The sequence below is a fragment of the Lynx rufus genome, unplaced genomic scaffold (genome assembly GCF_022079265.1).
Source record: "Lynx rufus isolate CCGP_SWC_20201006 ecotype Redwood Valley unplaced genomic scaffold, mLynRuf1.p SCAF_8, whole genome shotgun sequence".
Taxonomy (NCBI): domain Eukaryota; kingdom Metazoa; phylum Chordata; class Mammalia; order Carnivora; family Felidae; genus Lynx; species Lynx rufus.
Window position 1 is genome coordinate 27,185,766 of NW_025814896.1, and position 14,824 is coordinate 27,200,589.

The 14,824-nt window shown below is 49.6% G+C and overlaps 1 protein-coding gene across 5 annotated transcripts in view; it reads right to left on the reverse strand.

The window, feature by feature from the left end:
* Nucleotides 1–9,944, reverse strand: part of HM13 (histocompatibility minor 13) — a 39,277-nt gene extending 29,333 nt beyond the window's left edge. For all 5 annotated transcript variants that reach the window (XR_006960122.1, XR_006960121.1, XM_047068003.1 and 2 more), the window contains exons 1-2: nucleotides 9,679–9,944; nucleotides 1,272–1,370 (exon numbers count right to left, since the gene is read on the reverse strand). Coding sequence is in view for 3 of the 5 variants with exons in the window: in XM_047068003.1 (XP_046923959.1) it covers nucleotides 1,272–1,370; nucleotides 9,679–9,861 (282 nt within the window). In the remaining 2 variants the exon portion in view is untranslated. The remainder of the gene's footprint in view (nucleotides 1–1,271; nucleotides 1,371–9,678) is intronic.
* Nucleotides 9,945–14,824: the final 4,880 nt, after the last annotated feature.

The window sequence follows — 14,824 nt, forward strand, 5'->3', positions numbered from 1 at the left end:
ATCTACGCGTATGACTCACAAGACGCTACGCTAGGGAGAAGCTTACGGCTCACTGACACCTTCCCTTAGACTGAAAACAGTGTTTTAAGTGTATTTTTAAAATGTAAATTAGGGGCGCCTGGGTGGCTCAGTCGGTTAAGCGCCTGATTTCGGCTCAGGTCATGATCTCGCAGTCTGTGAGTTCGAGCCCCGCGTGGGGCTCTGTGCTGACAGCTCAGAGCCTGGAGCCTGCTTTGGATTCTGTGTCTCCCTCTTTCTCTGCCCCTCCCGCACTGTTCTCTCGCTCTCAAAAATAAAAACATTTAAAAATGAAAACATGTCTTAAATGTAAATTAAAAGTCCTTCTTGAGGAACTTTCAGTGACCAGGACAAAAGCGCTTGTGACGCAGCACTACCGCAAAACCAAAAGACACACCGCTTCGGTTACAAGAGGACGATTAATTACGTTAAAAGCGTGCGTGTTAAAAGCCTGGAAGGAGACCTGCCCAAATGTTAACAGTGATCATCACCTCTGCGTATTCTTCCCTCTCTTGATATCTTCCCCTCCCTTTAAGTTTTCCGTAGATACCACTGCTTTCACAGTCGGGAGATATTATGTGCTGCGTTAAAAAAAACACGGAAGCGTAAGAAGAGTTTGAGGTCACGTGAGCAAATGCCCATGACGTCATTAGTGGGGAGGGAAAGCAGCAGCTACGCAAGTGAGTACGCCGGCCGCGCGCGGCCACAGCGACGGACAACCACGCACCGGGAAGACAGAACAAGGACACACCTCCAAAGGGAATCTGTGATTGTCTCTGGTGGTGGGGTTTTGGATGACTGCTGTTTTCCCCTTTTTACTTTTCTGTGTTTTCCAGGTTTTCAACACTGAGCCTGTGTAACTTTTATTGGGAAAATAAACCTCGGTAAATTAAAAAAAAAAAAAAAAAAGAAAGAAAAAAAAAAGAAGAAGGCAATTAGTAGGGCAGAGGCGTGGCGGAGACACAAGCTACACACCCCGTCCCAGCATGAACACGACAGTGCAACCAACACAGCGTCGTGAAAACAAAACACAAGAGCTACGTGGAGAAGAGAAATAAAGACCATGGGAATGAGTTCCAAACACCGTCAGTGGTTATCTCTACAGAGTCGGTCTAGGGGTGAATGATTAATGGTTTTCCCCCTGCTCTTTATTTTCTACAAATGAACATGCATGTCGCCTGTGATGGGAAAAACAAAACAAAACAAAATAAAGTTATCGAAACCAAATGACACACAGGTGGCAAAGGACTTACTTTGAAAAAGAGATAGAGCCCCAAAAGCGTGCAGCTGGCGATGATGGGGAACCGGGCGGCGTCCCGGCTGGTGATAGTCTCAGGCATGTCCGAGGCGTTCTGGAGCAGACAAGAAAGGTGGCTGTGAGCAGGGGTTGTGGTTCGGGCCTCCAAAGGCCACAGCTCATTCACCTCCTTCCCCTCCACGTCTTCTGGACCCAAGACGTGTCCGTGTGACAAAGACGGTCTGGAGCAAGATGGTCTACCCTGCCGTTTTGCCATTGGGGAGATCTGAACCCCGATAGGGACAGTCCAGGGAGGACACGGGGCACATGTGGCCCATCTGGGGAGAAGGGTGACAACGAGAGCAGTTCCAGTATATGATAACCGAGAGGAAAAACCCTGGAAACTGGTAACACTAGAGTAGTCCTAGACCTCGTGAGAACTATTCCCAATTTCCTTCTGGATTAGCTCAACAGGATGAATTTTTTATCCAATAGGTATGAGTAGAAACAAATCAACAACAGCCGCGGACACTGTATGTGGGAAGACACCAACTTGTAAGAAGCAAATCTGGACAATACTTAAACTTAAGGAATCTGACTGGGAAAAGTGAATCTGGTAAGAGTAAAAGCCAAAATTAAATCTACAATGGCAGATGCCATAGTTGGCGACAACGCGATTTGGGTGAAGAGATGACAGAGGATAAATATTTACATGAAAAAAAACCTGAATGTAGTCAAAATAATGTCAGTACTTTAAAAATGGAAAAAAATGAAAGTAGAGCAACAGTGCAGCACAGGGATTGTATCAGCTTCATAGAATTCCTGCCAGAAAACATTCTAATGAAAATCCACCAATGGTAGTAGAATTCTGGTTTAAATTTATAGTAAAAAGACACAGAGTCAACAGCTTTCAAGATCATCACGCTCTCCATGCCCTCTCTGCTAGGCAGGATCCTCAGTCCTCAAGGACCTGGCCAATGTCCCTGCCACCAACCTTTCCCAGATTTCCCACCACGCTAAGCCTACTCCCCCCAAGGCAATTCCTATTATATGTGTAATTCTATTCATAACCTAGCTACCTGAAGTCCTAGCAATGCCAGATGAGACTTCTGCCCATGTCAAAGTGAAGTTCTCTTGTCACAATGCCCGAGAGTCCACCATCACCACATCTGTCCTATGAGTAAGGTACCAGCAAGCCTGGGACAAGGGATCATGTTCAGCCGTAGAGTCTCATTAATTTTTTGGCTCACAGCTGCCTCTTAAAAACCAACAGGACAAAACATGCTCAAGGGGAAGTTGCCCAGAGAGGGAAGATTTTGGCTCAGGCAGGCCTTCTGCTCAAGGATGGAAGGAAAGTTGCAGGAGGGGAAGGTGAGGGGGGCAGAGAGCAGCAAGCCCGTTAAATGGTTATGAGATGGAGATGGGGGGGCGGGGGAACGGGGATGCACATACACTGTAGGTTTCAGTATACACTGGTCCAGCCTTTTGAGGAGGACGACTTGGCAGTTGCATCAAATTGTAATTTGCACATGTCCAAGGACAGAGAAGGTTCACAGAGCAGGAACCACCTAAAGCTCTCAATTGCAGGTATAAATGTTCACCCTCACTTTTTTAGTAAGAGAAACTTGAAATGAAGTACACAGAGATTCCATTTTTCATCTATCAGAATGGCAAAGGTCCCCATGCTGGCTAACAGGTGGAGCTGGTAAGGCTGTGGGGAAACAGGGCCTGACCCATGGTGCCTTCAGGAGGGTAAATCGGTCTTCCTGCAGAGAGCGTGTTGGCAATATTTGTCAACACCATAAATGCGGATGCCTGGGTAGCTCAGTTGCTTGGTGGTCCAACTGTGGCTTAGGTCATGATCTCACAGTTCGTGAGTTCGAGTCCCGCATCGGACTCTACACTGGCAGTGCTGAGCCTGCTTGGGATATTCTCTCTCTCTCTCTCTCTCTCTCTCTCTCAAAACAAATAAATAAACTTAAAAAAAAAAACCCCAAAAAAACAACAAATGCACATACCTTTGACCAAGCAATTCCACTGCTGGGAATTTTTCCTACAGATAAGTCACACACCTGCAAATGACGCATGTAAAGCATGGCCAATGTATGCAGTGCTCTATTAATAGCTTGCTGGGTGACTGTGGCAAGTCCTTGTTCTCTGAGCCTCAGCTTACCCATCTGTCAAACAGGAGCACAATCTCTAGCTTTATTTACCTCTAAAAGGGCCAAAAGACTTCAACGAAATGAGATGGGATGTGAAATAGCCTGGCGAACTGTAAAGTACCATGACTGCATGAGGAGCCATGATGGTCAGGGAGAGGTGAGTGGGAGGCACTTCACCAAACCCCAACACGCATGACTGAGGTGGGCTAGGCACCGGGCTGGGAGGGAGACCCTCGTCTCCGGAGCCCCCGGGGGCAGCTCTGCTGGGAGGTGGGGAGTGGGGCAGATGAGTGGTACTGACAGAAAGAGGCAGGGCTCTCTCCCTCCTTCTCCCCTGGCCCTAGGTTTCTGCTTTGGGCAGCAGTGTGCTAGGGGGGGGCTTGGGAAAATTCCTCCACAAATCCAGAGCATGTCCTGTGTAGCAGGAGCTTAGGCACAAACATAAATTAGACAGCTGCTGATCTCAGAGAGTTCACAGGCAGGCGGGCCAAGACCCTGCTGTGTAAACAGAATATCACAATACAATGTGACACGTGACAAAGTAAGATGTATACCGGTGTGATACCCAGTACGAGTGCCACATGGTCGAGAGAAGGTTCTGACGTCAGAAAGCCCAGCCCGACTTCCAGTTCTGCCTCTTCTCAGCTGTGAGACCCAGGAATGTCATTTTCTCTCTCAAAGCCTCGATTTGCTCATCCTGTATGAGCTTCAGGATTCTATGACTTTTGCACTGGAAATACTTAGTGTTGTGCCTTGAGCTATCACACAAGCTGTCTAGACTCTCTGTAAGATGATGATGGTGATGGTGGTGGTGGTGGTGTAGAAGGGAATCACATGAAAGCAGGGCAAGGCCCTGAAGGTCAAGCGCAGGGTCTGGTATGGGGCAGGAGCGAGATAAATGCTGAATTGAGGAATCTGCTCTGTGTACAAGGTAGGGAACAAGGCAGAGGGAGCTGCAGATGCAGAACACATGGGACTCTGGCCTCACCTACAAACCGGTGTTATGGCTCATTTCCACATATTCCTTTTAATTCGGCCCAGTGACCTGGGTGGGGAGAGGCTTAAAATTACTTGACAACAAGCCAAGGTGGGACACATGCTCCACTATACAGAGGAACCTGGTCTCCTTGGTGGGTGACTGTGTAAATACCCATGCTGCAATGCTGGGTCTGAATGGGAGACTGGAAATGTGACAACAACAGTAATAAGCCTAACATTTACAGACAGCTTTCTAGATGCCAAGCACTGTTCTAGGTGCTTTACATGATTTCATCTTCGCAAAAACTCTATGAAGCAGGTATTTTTAAGAGCTCCACTTTACAGATGAGGAAACAGGGGCTCAGGGAGGTGAAGCAACTTGCTTAAGGTCACACAGCTGGTGAGTGGTAGAGCTAGGATTCAAACTGAGGCACTCTGGTTCTAGTGTGCCAACTCTTAGCTCCTACTTCCTAGATGACCTGTACCTTCCCTACCTGGAAATTCCTGCTGGAAAGCGGTGATAGGATGCTCAGGGGGCCTGTGGCCATAAAACAGTTGACCTTCACCATTACAAAAATACAAAAGGTTATGAGGATGCTCCATCAGTTCAATGTGGATTTTTAAGCCAGACGCTCTCGTGCAAACACAATAGCTCCCGAAACGCAAAACGTAATTAGAGAATATGTGTGGGGGGGAAGCTGACACAAATAGGAGAAATAAATTTAGCTTCCAGTGACATTCTGGACGTTCAGTTAGCAGGGCAGAAGCAAAAGTAGTGAGGGAAGACAGATGCCCAACCTCAAGTCATTGGCTCGGCCTGAGCTCTGGGAGTACTGCTTCCAGGCCATGCCCTAGAAATGATCTGGGATTTGTGGACCATTGTGTTCCTCTGACACCCCAGCTGGAGACCCCAGGGTCTCTTCTCCTTTCCACTACACTCACTCACTCACGTCACCACAACTCCGCTTCGTAGGCGTTTCTAGCACTACCCACTCCAATCCTGTGCCCCACTGAGTCTTCGCCACGACCACCTCACCAGCCTCCTTCCTGTCCTCTCTCCCGCCCATCACTGACCCTGCCAGGAGCGCTTTCTGAAGCCTGGGCTTGACTGTATCATATACGTACCTGGCTCAGAAAGCCCTGGAGACTGGACTATCACACAGCCATCACCCAGGAATTGAGGTCACTGCTGGTGGGGGTGTACAATTTACACAACCTCTATGGTGCAAATGTGGTAAAACCATCTAAGTCAAACATGCACATAGCCTGTGACCCAGCAGATTAAAAAAAAAAAAAATCATCCCACAAACACAGACAAGTGTGAAGTAACAGATGTATTAGATTAATTTCAGCATGGTTTGTAATAGCAAAAGACTGACACCCGTCTGAACGACCAGTGGAGGACTCTAAATCGCACTTGAGCACACATCAGAATTGCCAGGAGGGCTTGTGAAAACAGGCTGCCAGGCCCACCTTCGGTTCTAATTCAGAATCTGCATTTCTAATAAGTTCCCAGGTGATGCCGCCGCTGCTGGTCTAGGAAATCACATTTTGAAAACCAGTGCTCTAAACAAACTGTGGGACACAGGTAGGCTACTATGTAGCTGTTAAACAACATGACCACTCCGTATGTACTGACGTATTTGATCTCCAGCATATATTTGGTGAAAAGAGCAAGGTGCAAAAAAGAGAGTACTTATAACAACATAGAAGTTATACAACAAAGACGGGAGAAAGCATATGCTTATTTATTTGTAAAGGCACGAATTTGTTGGATGGACATCCAAGAAACAGGTAAGGGGGGCTGCCTCTGGGGAGGGAAAATGGCTAGCAGGGGTGGGTGGGGGGTTTTCACCATGTGCCCCTCTGCGCCTTTGGAAATCTATGCCACGAGCATGCAGTACTCACCCTCCCCACCATAAAATGAGGCAGATCTGCATGTAATGACATAGAAAAATGACCAAGACATAGGGCTAAAGCAGGAAAAAAAAAAAAAAAAAATCAAATTGCAGAGCAGTAAGTACTGTAAAATCCCACTGTTGTAAAAATAAACCTATGTACGTGTATACACATAGGCACACGCATAATACATTTGTATACACACAGGACAAGTTCTGGAAGATTACACACCAAACAGCTAAGTGGGTTCCTTCGAGGAGTGGCACTGAGGAGGTTCTTCCTTTATACTTCCGCGCGGCTTTACAAGCGCCAGTGTGTGGTCGCTTTGTTAACCACGAAGATGAACTGCTGTGTTGCCTTCAGGATGCTGTCGCCCAGGAAGGCTGCAGGCTGCCTGAGCATCTTCTTGTCACGGTCTCCCAGCCCCTGCCCCGGCTCACATCACAGTGCTCACTGCCTCCCTGAACACACTCCGCGGTGCCACGCCTCCCTCTCTCCTGTTCCGCCCGCTGAACTTGCGCCCATCCGTGTAAAGGCAGCTGTGCTCTCCTCTGGAAGGCATGTCAGGATTCGGTTTAGGCGGCTGCTCACACATCTGTTTCTCTATGGGGACTAAGCTCCGGGAGGGCAGGTCCTGGCCTTCGTTGTCCCAGCACCCCTGGTACCCAGCCCGGGGCCTGGCACACAGCGGGAGCCCAGTCCAGTTGGCTGAGGGGCTCCTCTGAGTTACAGGCCAAGAGCCTCGGGAAGCAATCTGATCCCCAGCTATTGCCTGGGCTGGGATCTGCTCCCTTCTGGGAACACAGGTCTCTGACAGGGATGGGCACCCCTCTCAGGCTGCTCCCCCCATGGCTTCTTCTTCCCAACACACTCCTGGATGCTCCACCTTCTTCTCCCCATGATTTCACAATTTGCTCTGCCTGTTATGGACAACTTGGCTCCCGGGAGAACTCTGTCCTCACATGCCCTCGCTCAGCTGGCTTTAAGGTCTAACACTGGTGGGAAATCAAAACTCCTGGGCCCCCACACTAACTTTTCTCTCTCCTTGCCACATGACCAGGGAAACATGAGTCAGGGTAGAAAAAGGGAGCTGTCTGCCTTGTTTTGTTTTGTTTATTTTTTCTCCCCTAGGCCCAAATGCCACTTGTGTGGGTCTTTGGAGGCACCTGGACTGGATCTAGCAACACCTAGTTCTGTCCCTAATTGGCAGAGGGATCATGAGAAGTCATTTCTCTGACTCTCAGTTTCTTTCTCTGAACCGCAGGGAAAATAAAACTGGCTCCATCTGTCCCATTCAGTTGCTGGGAGAAGCAAAGATGGTGAAGGCTCTGTAACTCCCAGAATATCCTAGTTATCGGTGGTGGGTCTGGCTGCCTGCGATTTCATGCAGCTTTCTAACTCCCCTACCCTGCAGGAGACGGTGGCGGAGGTATTTAGAGGCTACGGTGGATCGAAAGCTCCCTTCTATGCACACCCTCTGTGCCTGCCACACCAGACCTTCCACCACCTCCTAAACTGCTTCATACAGCTCCTTACCTGGTTTCCTCTGCCTAGAATGTCTTCTAGCTGAAATTCTACGTCTGCATCAAGGCTCAAGCCCACCTCCAGCACAAAGCCTCTCTGCCCTGCCTCAGGTGTGCTCCAACTTTCTCCCTAAACTCTGCAGCACGACTGTACTGCAATCACATAACTAGTTATTCCTTCTCCATTCAGGCACCTAAAGCCCTTGGTGACAGAGCTCTGACCGATTCATTTTTGCAGCATGCCCCCCCAACAACAGTGGAGGTTCAGGAAATTCTGTTGTCAGTAACGTGTCTTCTTAAGAGATTAGTGATCCTTGTGGGGAAGACACCAAGGAGAATTACTCAGTTTTGGGAGCCCCTCAGATCAGCTCATGCCATGCCACCTTCACTTTCCTTTGTCCTGGTCTATTTCAGCACCCCCCCCCGCCCCCCACCCCCCACAAGTGTCTGCCCAAAAGGCATGGCAGGGAGGCTGAAAGCCATCTGAACTCTGCTTAGAAGAGGCAGAATGGAAAGGCAGGCAAATGGGGCCACCTAAGCCCTGCCTGACTACTCCCCTTTGTATTTGTCCACAGAAGGAGCTAACAGCAGGTCCTCTGATCTTGGGGAAGGAAGGTGCCAGCCCTCAAGTTGGGTAATGTTTTGAGAACCCAGGCTTGAGCAGTTTCCGAAGTGGCAGCTGCTTTGTGGACCTGCCCTCTTTGGGTAAGACAGCTTCCGCTTAGGTTCAATTTCAGGTTTGGGCCAGGGAGGAGTTACAGATCAGGAGGGGAGAGGGTGCCAGGAAGTGAGAAGCCACCGGTGTAATGGGCTGGAGAGAGCTTAATATAGGGAAGAAGGGTGAGGGGAGGAAGTCAGGGGGTGGAAGGTGCCAGGGTCCTCTTAGGTATCCAATGGGACATATACTGAGGAAGGTCAGGAGTGGATCTGGCCTAGTCTCCTAAGAGAGGCCCATAGCAGCTTAGTTCCTCAGCAGGTAAGCCAAAGTTGGTGGAGAGATTGTTTTAGGGAGCACAGGAAGAAAAGCTACTTTGAGGTAGGGTCTGGGTTCAGCCCAGGACAGGTCCAAGGTAGGAGGTGTCTACCAGTCAGGGAGAGCAAACCAGCAAAAGAAGGGTCTATGCCTGGTAAAAAAGAGAAGTGCTACGGTGTCAGGCTCCGAGGGGCTGGCAAACCCACTTCCAAGTGGTTTGAGAGGTGATGCAAAAAATTGGGGCCTCAGCTGCGGCTATATCCTTGGGTTAATTTTTTTGAGGCAGCGCAGGGGCCTGATCTGGGCGTTCTAGGAAAGCGCACTGCGGTTCACAGATTCCAGTTAGACAGGTGTCACAGCTTAGGGATGGACCTGGATCCTAGAACTTGCCCTAGGGTGGGTGAGGCAGAGTTCCTAACGGAGGAATGACAAGGGATTGTACCACTCAGCTGTCAGGACCAGCGCCCCATCAGGTACAGATTGGGGTTGACCCAGAGCCCAAGATGAGGCGTCCCATATGGGATGAGCAGGCAGAGCAGAGGGTGCGGCCGATCTGCCTGGGTCCAGTAGGCTCAGAACAATACATGCCCGAGTCGCATGTGAGGCTGACAGTGTTTGCAGCGTGATGCACGGAGAGGGAGGGATGTGTCAGGGTCCGATTGCGGGTAGAAGCCAGTCCCCTATCTGGGAAGGTGTCAGATCCCGGGACACCTAAGGCCAGCTCCCGGATGTGGTGGGGAAGCGGTGGTGATCCAAGCCGGGAAAGGTCAGTGTCCGGGGAGAGGTAGTGTCTGTCCCGTGTAGGGCGGGTGGGGGAAGGATCCGCGTCAGTCACGTCCCGGAGAGGAGGTGGAAAGCGCGCGCGGCTTTGCCTCCGACCCGACCTACCTTGCCGCGGGCGCAGCGCACGGAGCGAAGGGCGCCGAAGAAGATGGGCAGCAGCGCCATGAGCAGGAGGCTGCCGTAGGCCAGCGCGATGCCCTCGGGCGTGGAAGGCGGCCGCGCCGTGCCGTTGGCTGCGCCGCCCGCCTCGGCGCTGCCGTTGTGCGGGTCGCTGAGGGCCGAGTCCATGGCGACGCTGCGCTCGGGGTCCGACTCCAGCTCCGGCCGCCGCAGCAGAGACGCAGACAGGAAGACAGGCGCTGCAGGGAAAAGCCACGTTCCCTTAAAGAAACAGGAAGTGACGTGCCCCGCTTGCCGGCCCGCGCCGCGCACGCGTGCGCGTTCACGTCTCCCCGCCCGCGCGCCCTCTATTGGAAGCGGAGGGCCGGGCGACCAGTTGCTAAGCAACTCGCGAGCGGTCGGGAAAGGAACTCTGGACCGCTGCGGTGGGCATCCATCCGGAGAGAGAGACCTGAGGACCCCATGCCCCGGTGCTCGCCGGCTTCCTTGATCCCAGGCTGTTCTGCTCCCTACAAGTCCTCATCCGAATAACTGAGAATTTGTTTATGCATGCATCATTCATCCAATATTGAATCTTTGCATCGCTCCTTAAGTATTTGAATATCCCGTTATATGCCAGACGCCGTCCTAGGCTCTGGGCACACAGGGAGAATACGGGTAAAAGTCCGTCCCTATACTCATGAGGGTTGTTGCATTTTTAGTGCAGTGGTAGGGGGAGGTGTTGGGAAGACAATAAATAAAATGAGCAAAATAAAATATGAAGCGTGTAGGATGTCAGTGTGTAGTTGTGTGTTCCATAGCATGTTAAGGGACATAAATAGTTCATAGATATCTCCCTCTCTAGGAATCTAGTGTACTTATATGGCTTGGGCACTTCTGTAGAGTGATTCCCTTCAGTCAGTTCCAGCGGACAAAAGTCAGGTGGTTGGCTCTGTAGATGGACAGCCCTGTGGAGCTTCCAGTGTATGTGTGTCCAGGGCTGAGAAGGTGTGGGTAGACGTGATCTGAGTTTGGGTGCAGGCCCATGCTGTCTGGGGCTCCTGGGTATGTTATTGCTGCCCTAGTTAAAAGCTGGAGAAAGTATGTGGCAGACAAACTGAGAAAGTTACACCCCGCAGAAACCTAGCACTGGAGAAACTTTGGGCCAAGTGATGGAGAAAAAGTATGCTCTCCTGGAACCCAGGAAGCAAGCCAATCTGAAACCAGGAAGAAAGATCCATTTCCCTCCAATGTCCCTTTATTATTATTATTAAAAAAATGTTTATTTATTTTTGACAGAGAAAGAGAGAGAGACGGAGCATGAGTGGGGAGGGGCAGAGAGAGAGAGAGAGAGAGAGAGAGAGAGAATCAGAAACACGCTCCAGGCTCTGAGCTGTCAGCACAGAGCCCGATGCGGGGCTTGAACTCACAGACCACGAGATCATGACCTGAGCCGAAGTCAGACGCTCAACCGATTGAGCCACCCAGGCACCCCTCCAATGTCCCTTTAGTACACGGTACTGAAAAAGCATAACTACGTCAGCTGGAAAAGGAGAAATACTTACAAGGCCCATCTCCATCAACCCAGAGCATGCAAAAAGAGTGGACTGAGAGCTGAGAGGCAATAAGTTGATAAATGACACAGAGGGTATAAAATCCCATGGCCTGGTCCAAGCTTGACAGGTGGTGAGGTGGGGTTGGAGCGTGGGGCTCATGGTGAAGGCAGACAAAGGCAAGGAGTCAGACTATAAGAGTTTGAATGATAGAGTTATTTGCCTAGGACATGCCAGGCACTGTACTAGTAACTTTGTGTGTGTGTGTGTGTGTGTGTGTGTGTGTGTGTGTGTGTGTATGTGTGTGTGTGTGTGTTATCTCCACAATACTGGTAGGAGTTGATTGGTCCCAATTTACAGATGAGGAAACTGAGCCTCACTGAGGTAAGCTAAACTAGCCAGCCCAGGACACACAGTCAGCAGTGGAAAAGGAGACCCTTGAGCTCAGGTCTGTAGGACTCCAAAGCCTTTGCTCTTTGCAATATTCCAGCTACACAAGAGGCTAAGGAGTTTGGACCAGAGTAACTTAGTTTTGGGAGGATGGCGTACAGTTTCAGGCTCCGTTTTTCACTAAGCTGGACCTGATATGAATGGGTGGGTGAAGGTGGTGTGCCCGATCAATTCATCCATCAATAATTCAGGCCACAGGATTTGCCCAGCAACCAGGCCTCACGGCTCTGTGCCTCCCCAGCTGAGAGTCTATGACCGGAAGTTGGACACTCCTGTTTCCCACCAGGCTGAGCACTTGATTTAGTTTGTTCTAAGGTGGATCCGGCCATCTCTCTTCACACTCCAGAGTGGGAGGTTGTGAATGTGACCCAGGGAACTGAGGGTTTGACCCAAGTTCAGAAAGATCCTGTCAAGGCTTCCGGAGGGTTGGATTTCTGGCTTGGAGCAGACCTGTCTTGATATTGTCTGGAGACGGGGATGAGACACTCTGCAGGTGGGTGTCCTGAGGCTTTATCTGCTGAAGCCTGCTGTATGGGGTTACTTTCCCAATTTCTGAACTGACGTCAAGAAAGGAGCCTGTTGAGAGCCTGAGGTAGCTAAATGACCAAATATTTGTTCCAGAGAAGGATGTAGTCCCTCTCTCTTGTTCACTTATTACTGTGTTCAGTCACCGTGAATGGGTTTCAGATTTTCTAATTTTTTCCCTCATACATGCCCACACACGTATTCACTCACACTTACACACGCTATCAAATATTTAAATATTTCCAGACCCCACAAGCAAAGAGTGTGAATGGATGCTAAAGTTGTTGTGAGAAAGGTTGAGGAGCTATCCATACAGTCTTAGAGTGTCACCTCACAGATTACCTGTTAGCTACAAAAGGTTTCCTTTACAATGGAGTGACAAAATGGGATGGGATGGGACAATATGACAACAGGTGATGTGATGTGTGGGACACATCATCTGGGTGGTCTTCTTGCCAAACATGTTTGACTCCCATCTACTCATGAAGGAACCTCAGAAAATGTCAGAAAAGTACAGACTGTGGAAGGTTCTACAAGACAAGTAGTCTGGACTCTTCAAAAATGTTGGTGCCATGGGGGAAAATTCTATGGGGGGGATTGTTGCAGATGAAAGGAAACAAATGTAATGTACCATTCTTGATTGGTTCCTGGGTCACAACATTTTAAAAATGTTTATTTATTTACTTATTTATTTTGAGAGAGAGGGAGAGACAGAGCATGAGCAGGGGAGGGGCGGAGTGAGAGGAAGACACAGAATCCGAAGCAGGCTCCAGGCTCTGAGCTGTCAGCACAGAGCCCGATGCGGGGCTCAAACTCACAAACCGCGAGATCATGAACTGAGCCGAAGCCGGACGCTCAGCCGACTGAGCCACCCAGGCGCCCCTGGGTCACAACATTTTTAAAAAGACTGGAAAGGAAAGTTTGAGATGAGTGGGAAAATTCAAACATGGATTGTTTAGGTGTGATGATTGTCTGGTGATTGTAAGACCTCGCTAATCCAGGTGCGGTGCCCAGGTTAGCCCCATCAGCATCACCTGGGAACCTGGAAGAAATCTAGAATCTCAGCTCCACCCAGACTACTGGATCTCTACCTGATCCACATGCACATTTAGTCTGAAAAATGCTGGTGTAGGAGAAGCTCCTTATTCTTAGATGGTATACGTCTGCCCGAGGGCCCAGATAGTCCCATGTTCTTGATCCCTGTAAGAGAATGGGCAAGAAAGCAGTAAAACTCTATAAATGTTTACTGTTCTCAATATCTTCCAAGGCCATGGGGCCTTTACATATATGTGATCCATAAATGTTTGTATATGAACGAGGGAATATATCATTCTCTTCACGTAACCTTCACTTTCTCACCCCACAATCCCTCCGAGCTTGAGTTGAACGTCAGCTCTGTGTCAGGTTCCAGTATCGGGGAACCCCAAGGAACCCCTGTATCTCTGGCAGAGTAGAGCTGGCAGAAATGCCCCTGGGGTTTCACTAAGATGAAAGAAACAGGGAGAAACACTTTTGGTGCCTCCATACCTCCTTGCCTTAGGGCTGGAATTCTCATTCAGGAAAATCTTTTTTTTTTAATGTTTATTTTTGAGAGAGAGAGAGAGAGAGAGAGGGAGAGAGACAGACAGAATGAGCAGGGGAGGTCCAGAGAGAGAGAGAGGGACAGAGGATCTGAAGCAGGGTCTGCCCTGACAGCAGAGAGCCTGATGTGGGGCTCCAACCCATGAACCACGGGATCATGACCTGAGCTGAAGTTGGCCACTCAACCAACCGAACCACCCGGGTGCCCTGGAAAATCTTTTTGGAGGCCCAAATGGCTCATGTGGATTATTTTCAGCTCCATAATCCTAGAGAAATTTTCACGTGGGCCTATCAAGGGACATGCCCAGGGATTTCCAGCAGTGTTTGTTATTTTTCTTGGTAGCAGGAAGTTAGAGCAAACTTAGGTCTGTGTCACTGGGGAAGGATTGACAAAATGTGATGGATGTGTCTATGGAACGCTAGCCAGCAACAGGAAGCAATCTCAGAGCATGCTCAGCTGGGTTGACACTGCCTCCTGGTTTGGCGGGGAGTCATGGTATATGCCCTTTGCCCTGGCCTAATTATTATTTATTAAAAAAAAATTTAACATTTATTTATTTTTGAGAGAGAGAGAGAGAGAGAGAGAGAGTTTGAGCAGGGGAGGGGCAGAGAGAGGCAGAGACACAGAATCTGAAGAGGGTTCTAGGTTCTGAGCTGTCAGCACAGAGTCTGACACAGGCCACAAACCCGCGAGCCGTGAGATCATGACCTGAGCCCAAGTCAGAGGCTCAACTGACTGAGCCACCCAGGCAGCCCTCCCCTGGCCTAATTATTAATAGAACCCCTTGTACTGGTTGGGATGATAATGGTTATAGTCAAGTGGTCAAGTAGAAGCAGAACCTGAGATGAGGATTCTTACTTAATAGATTTTTTGAGAGAGAGAGAGAGAGAGAGAGAGAGAGAGAGAGAGAATGTTTGAGCAGAACAGAGGGGCAGAGGAAGAGAGACAGAATCTTAAGCAAGATCCATACTCAGCACGGAGCCCAGCACGGGGCTCGATCCCATAACCCTGCGATCGTGACCTGAGCTGAGATTTAAGAGTT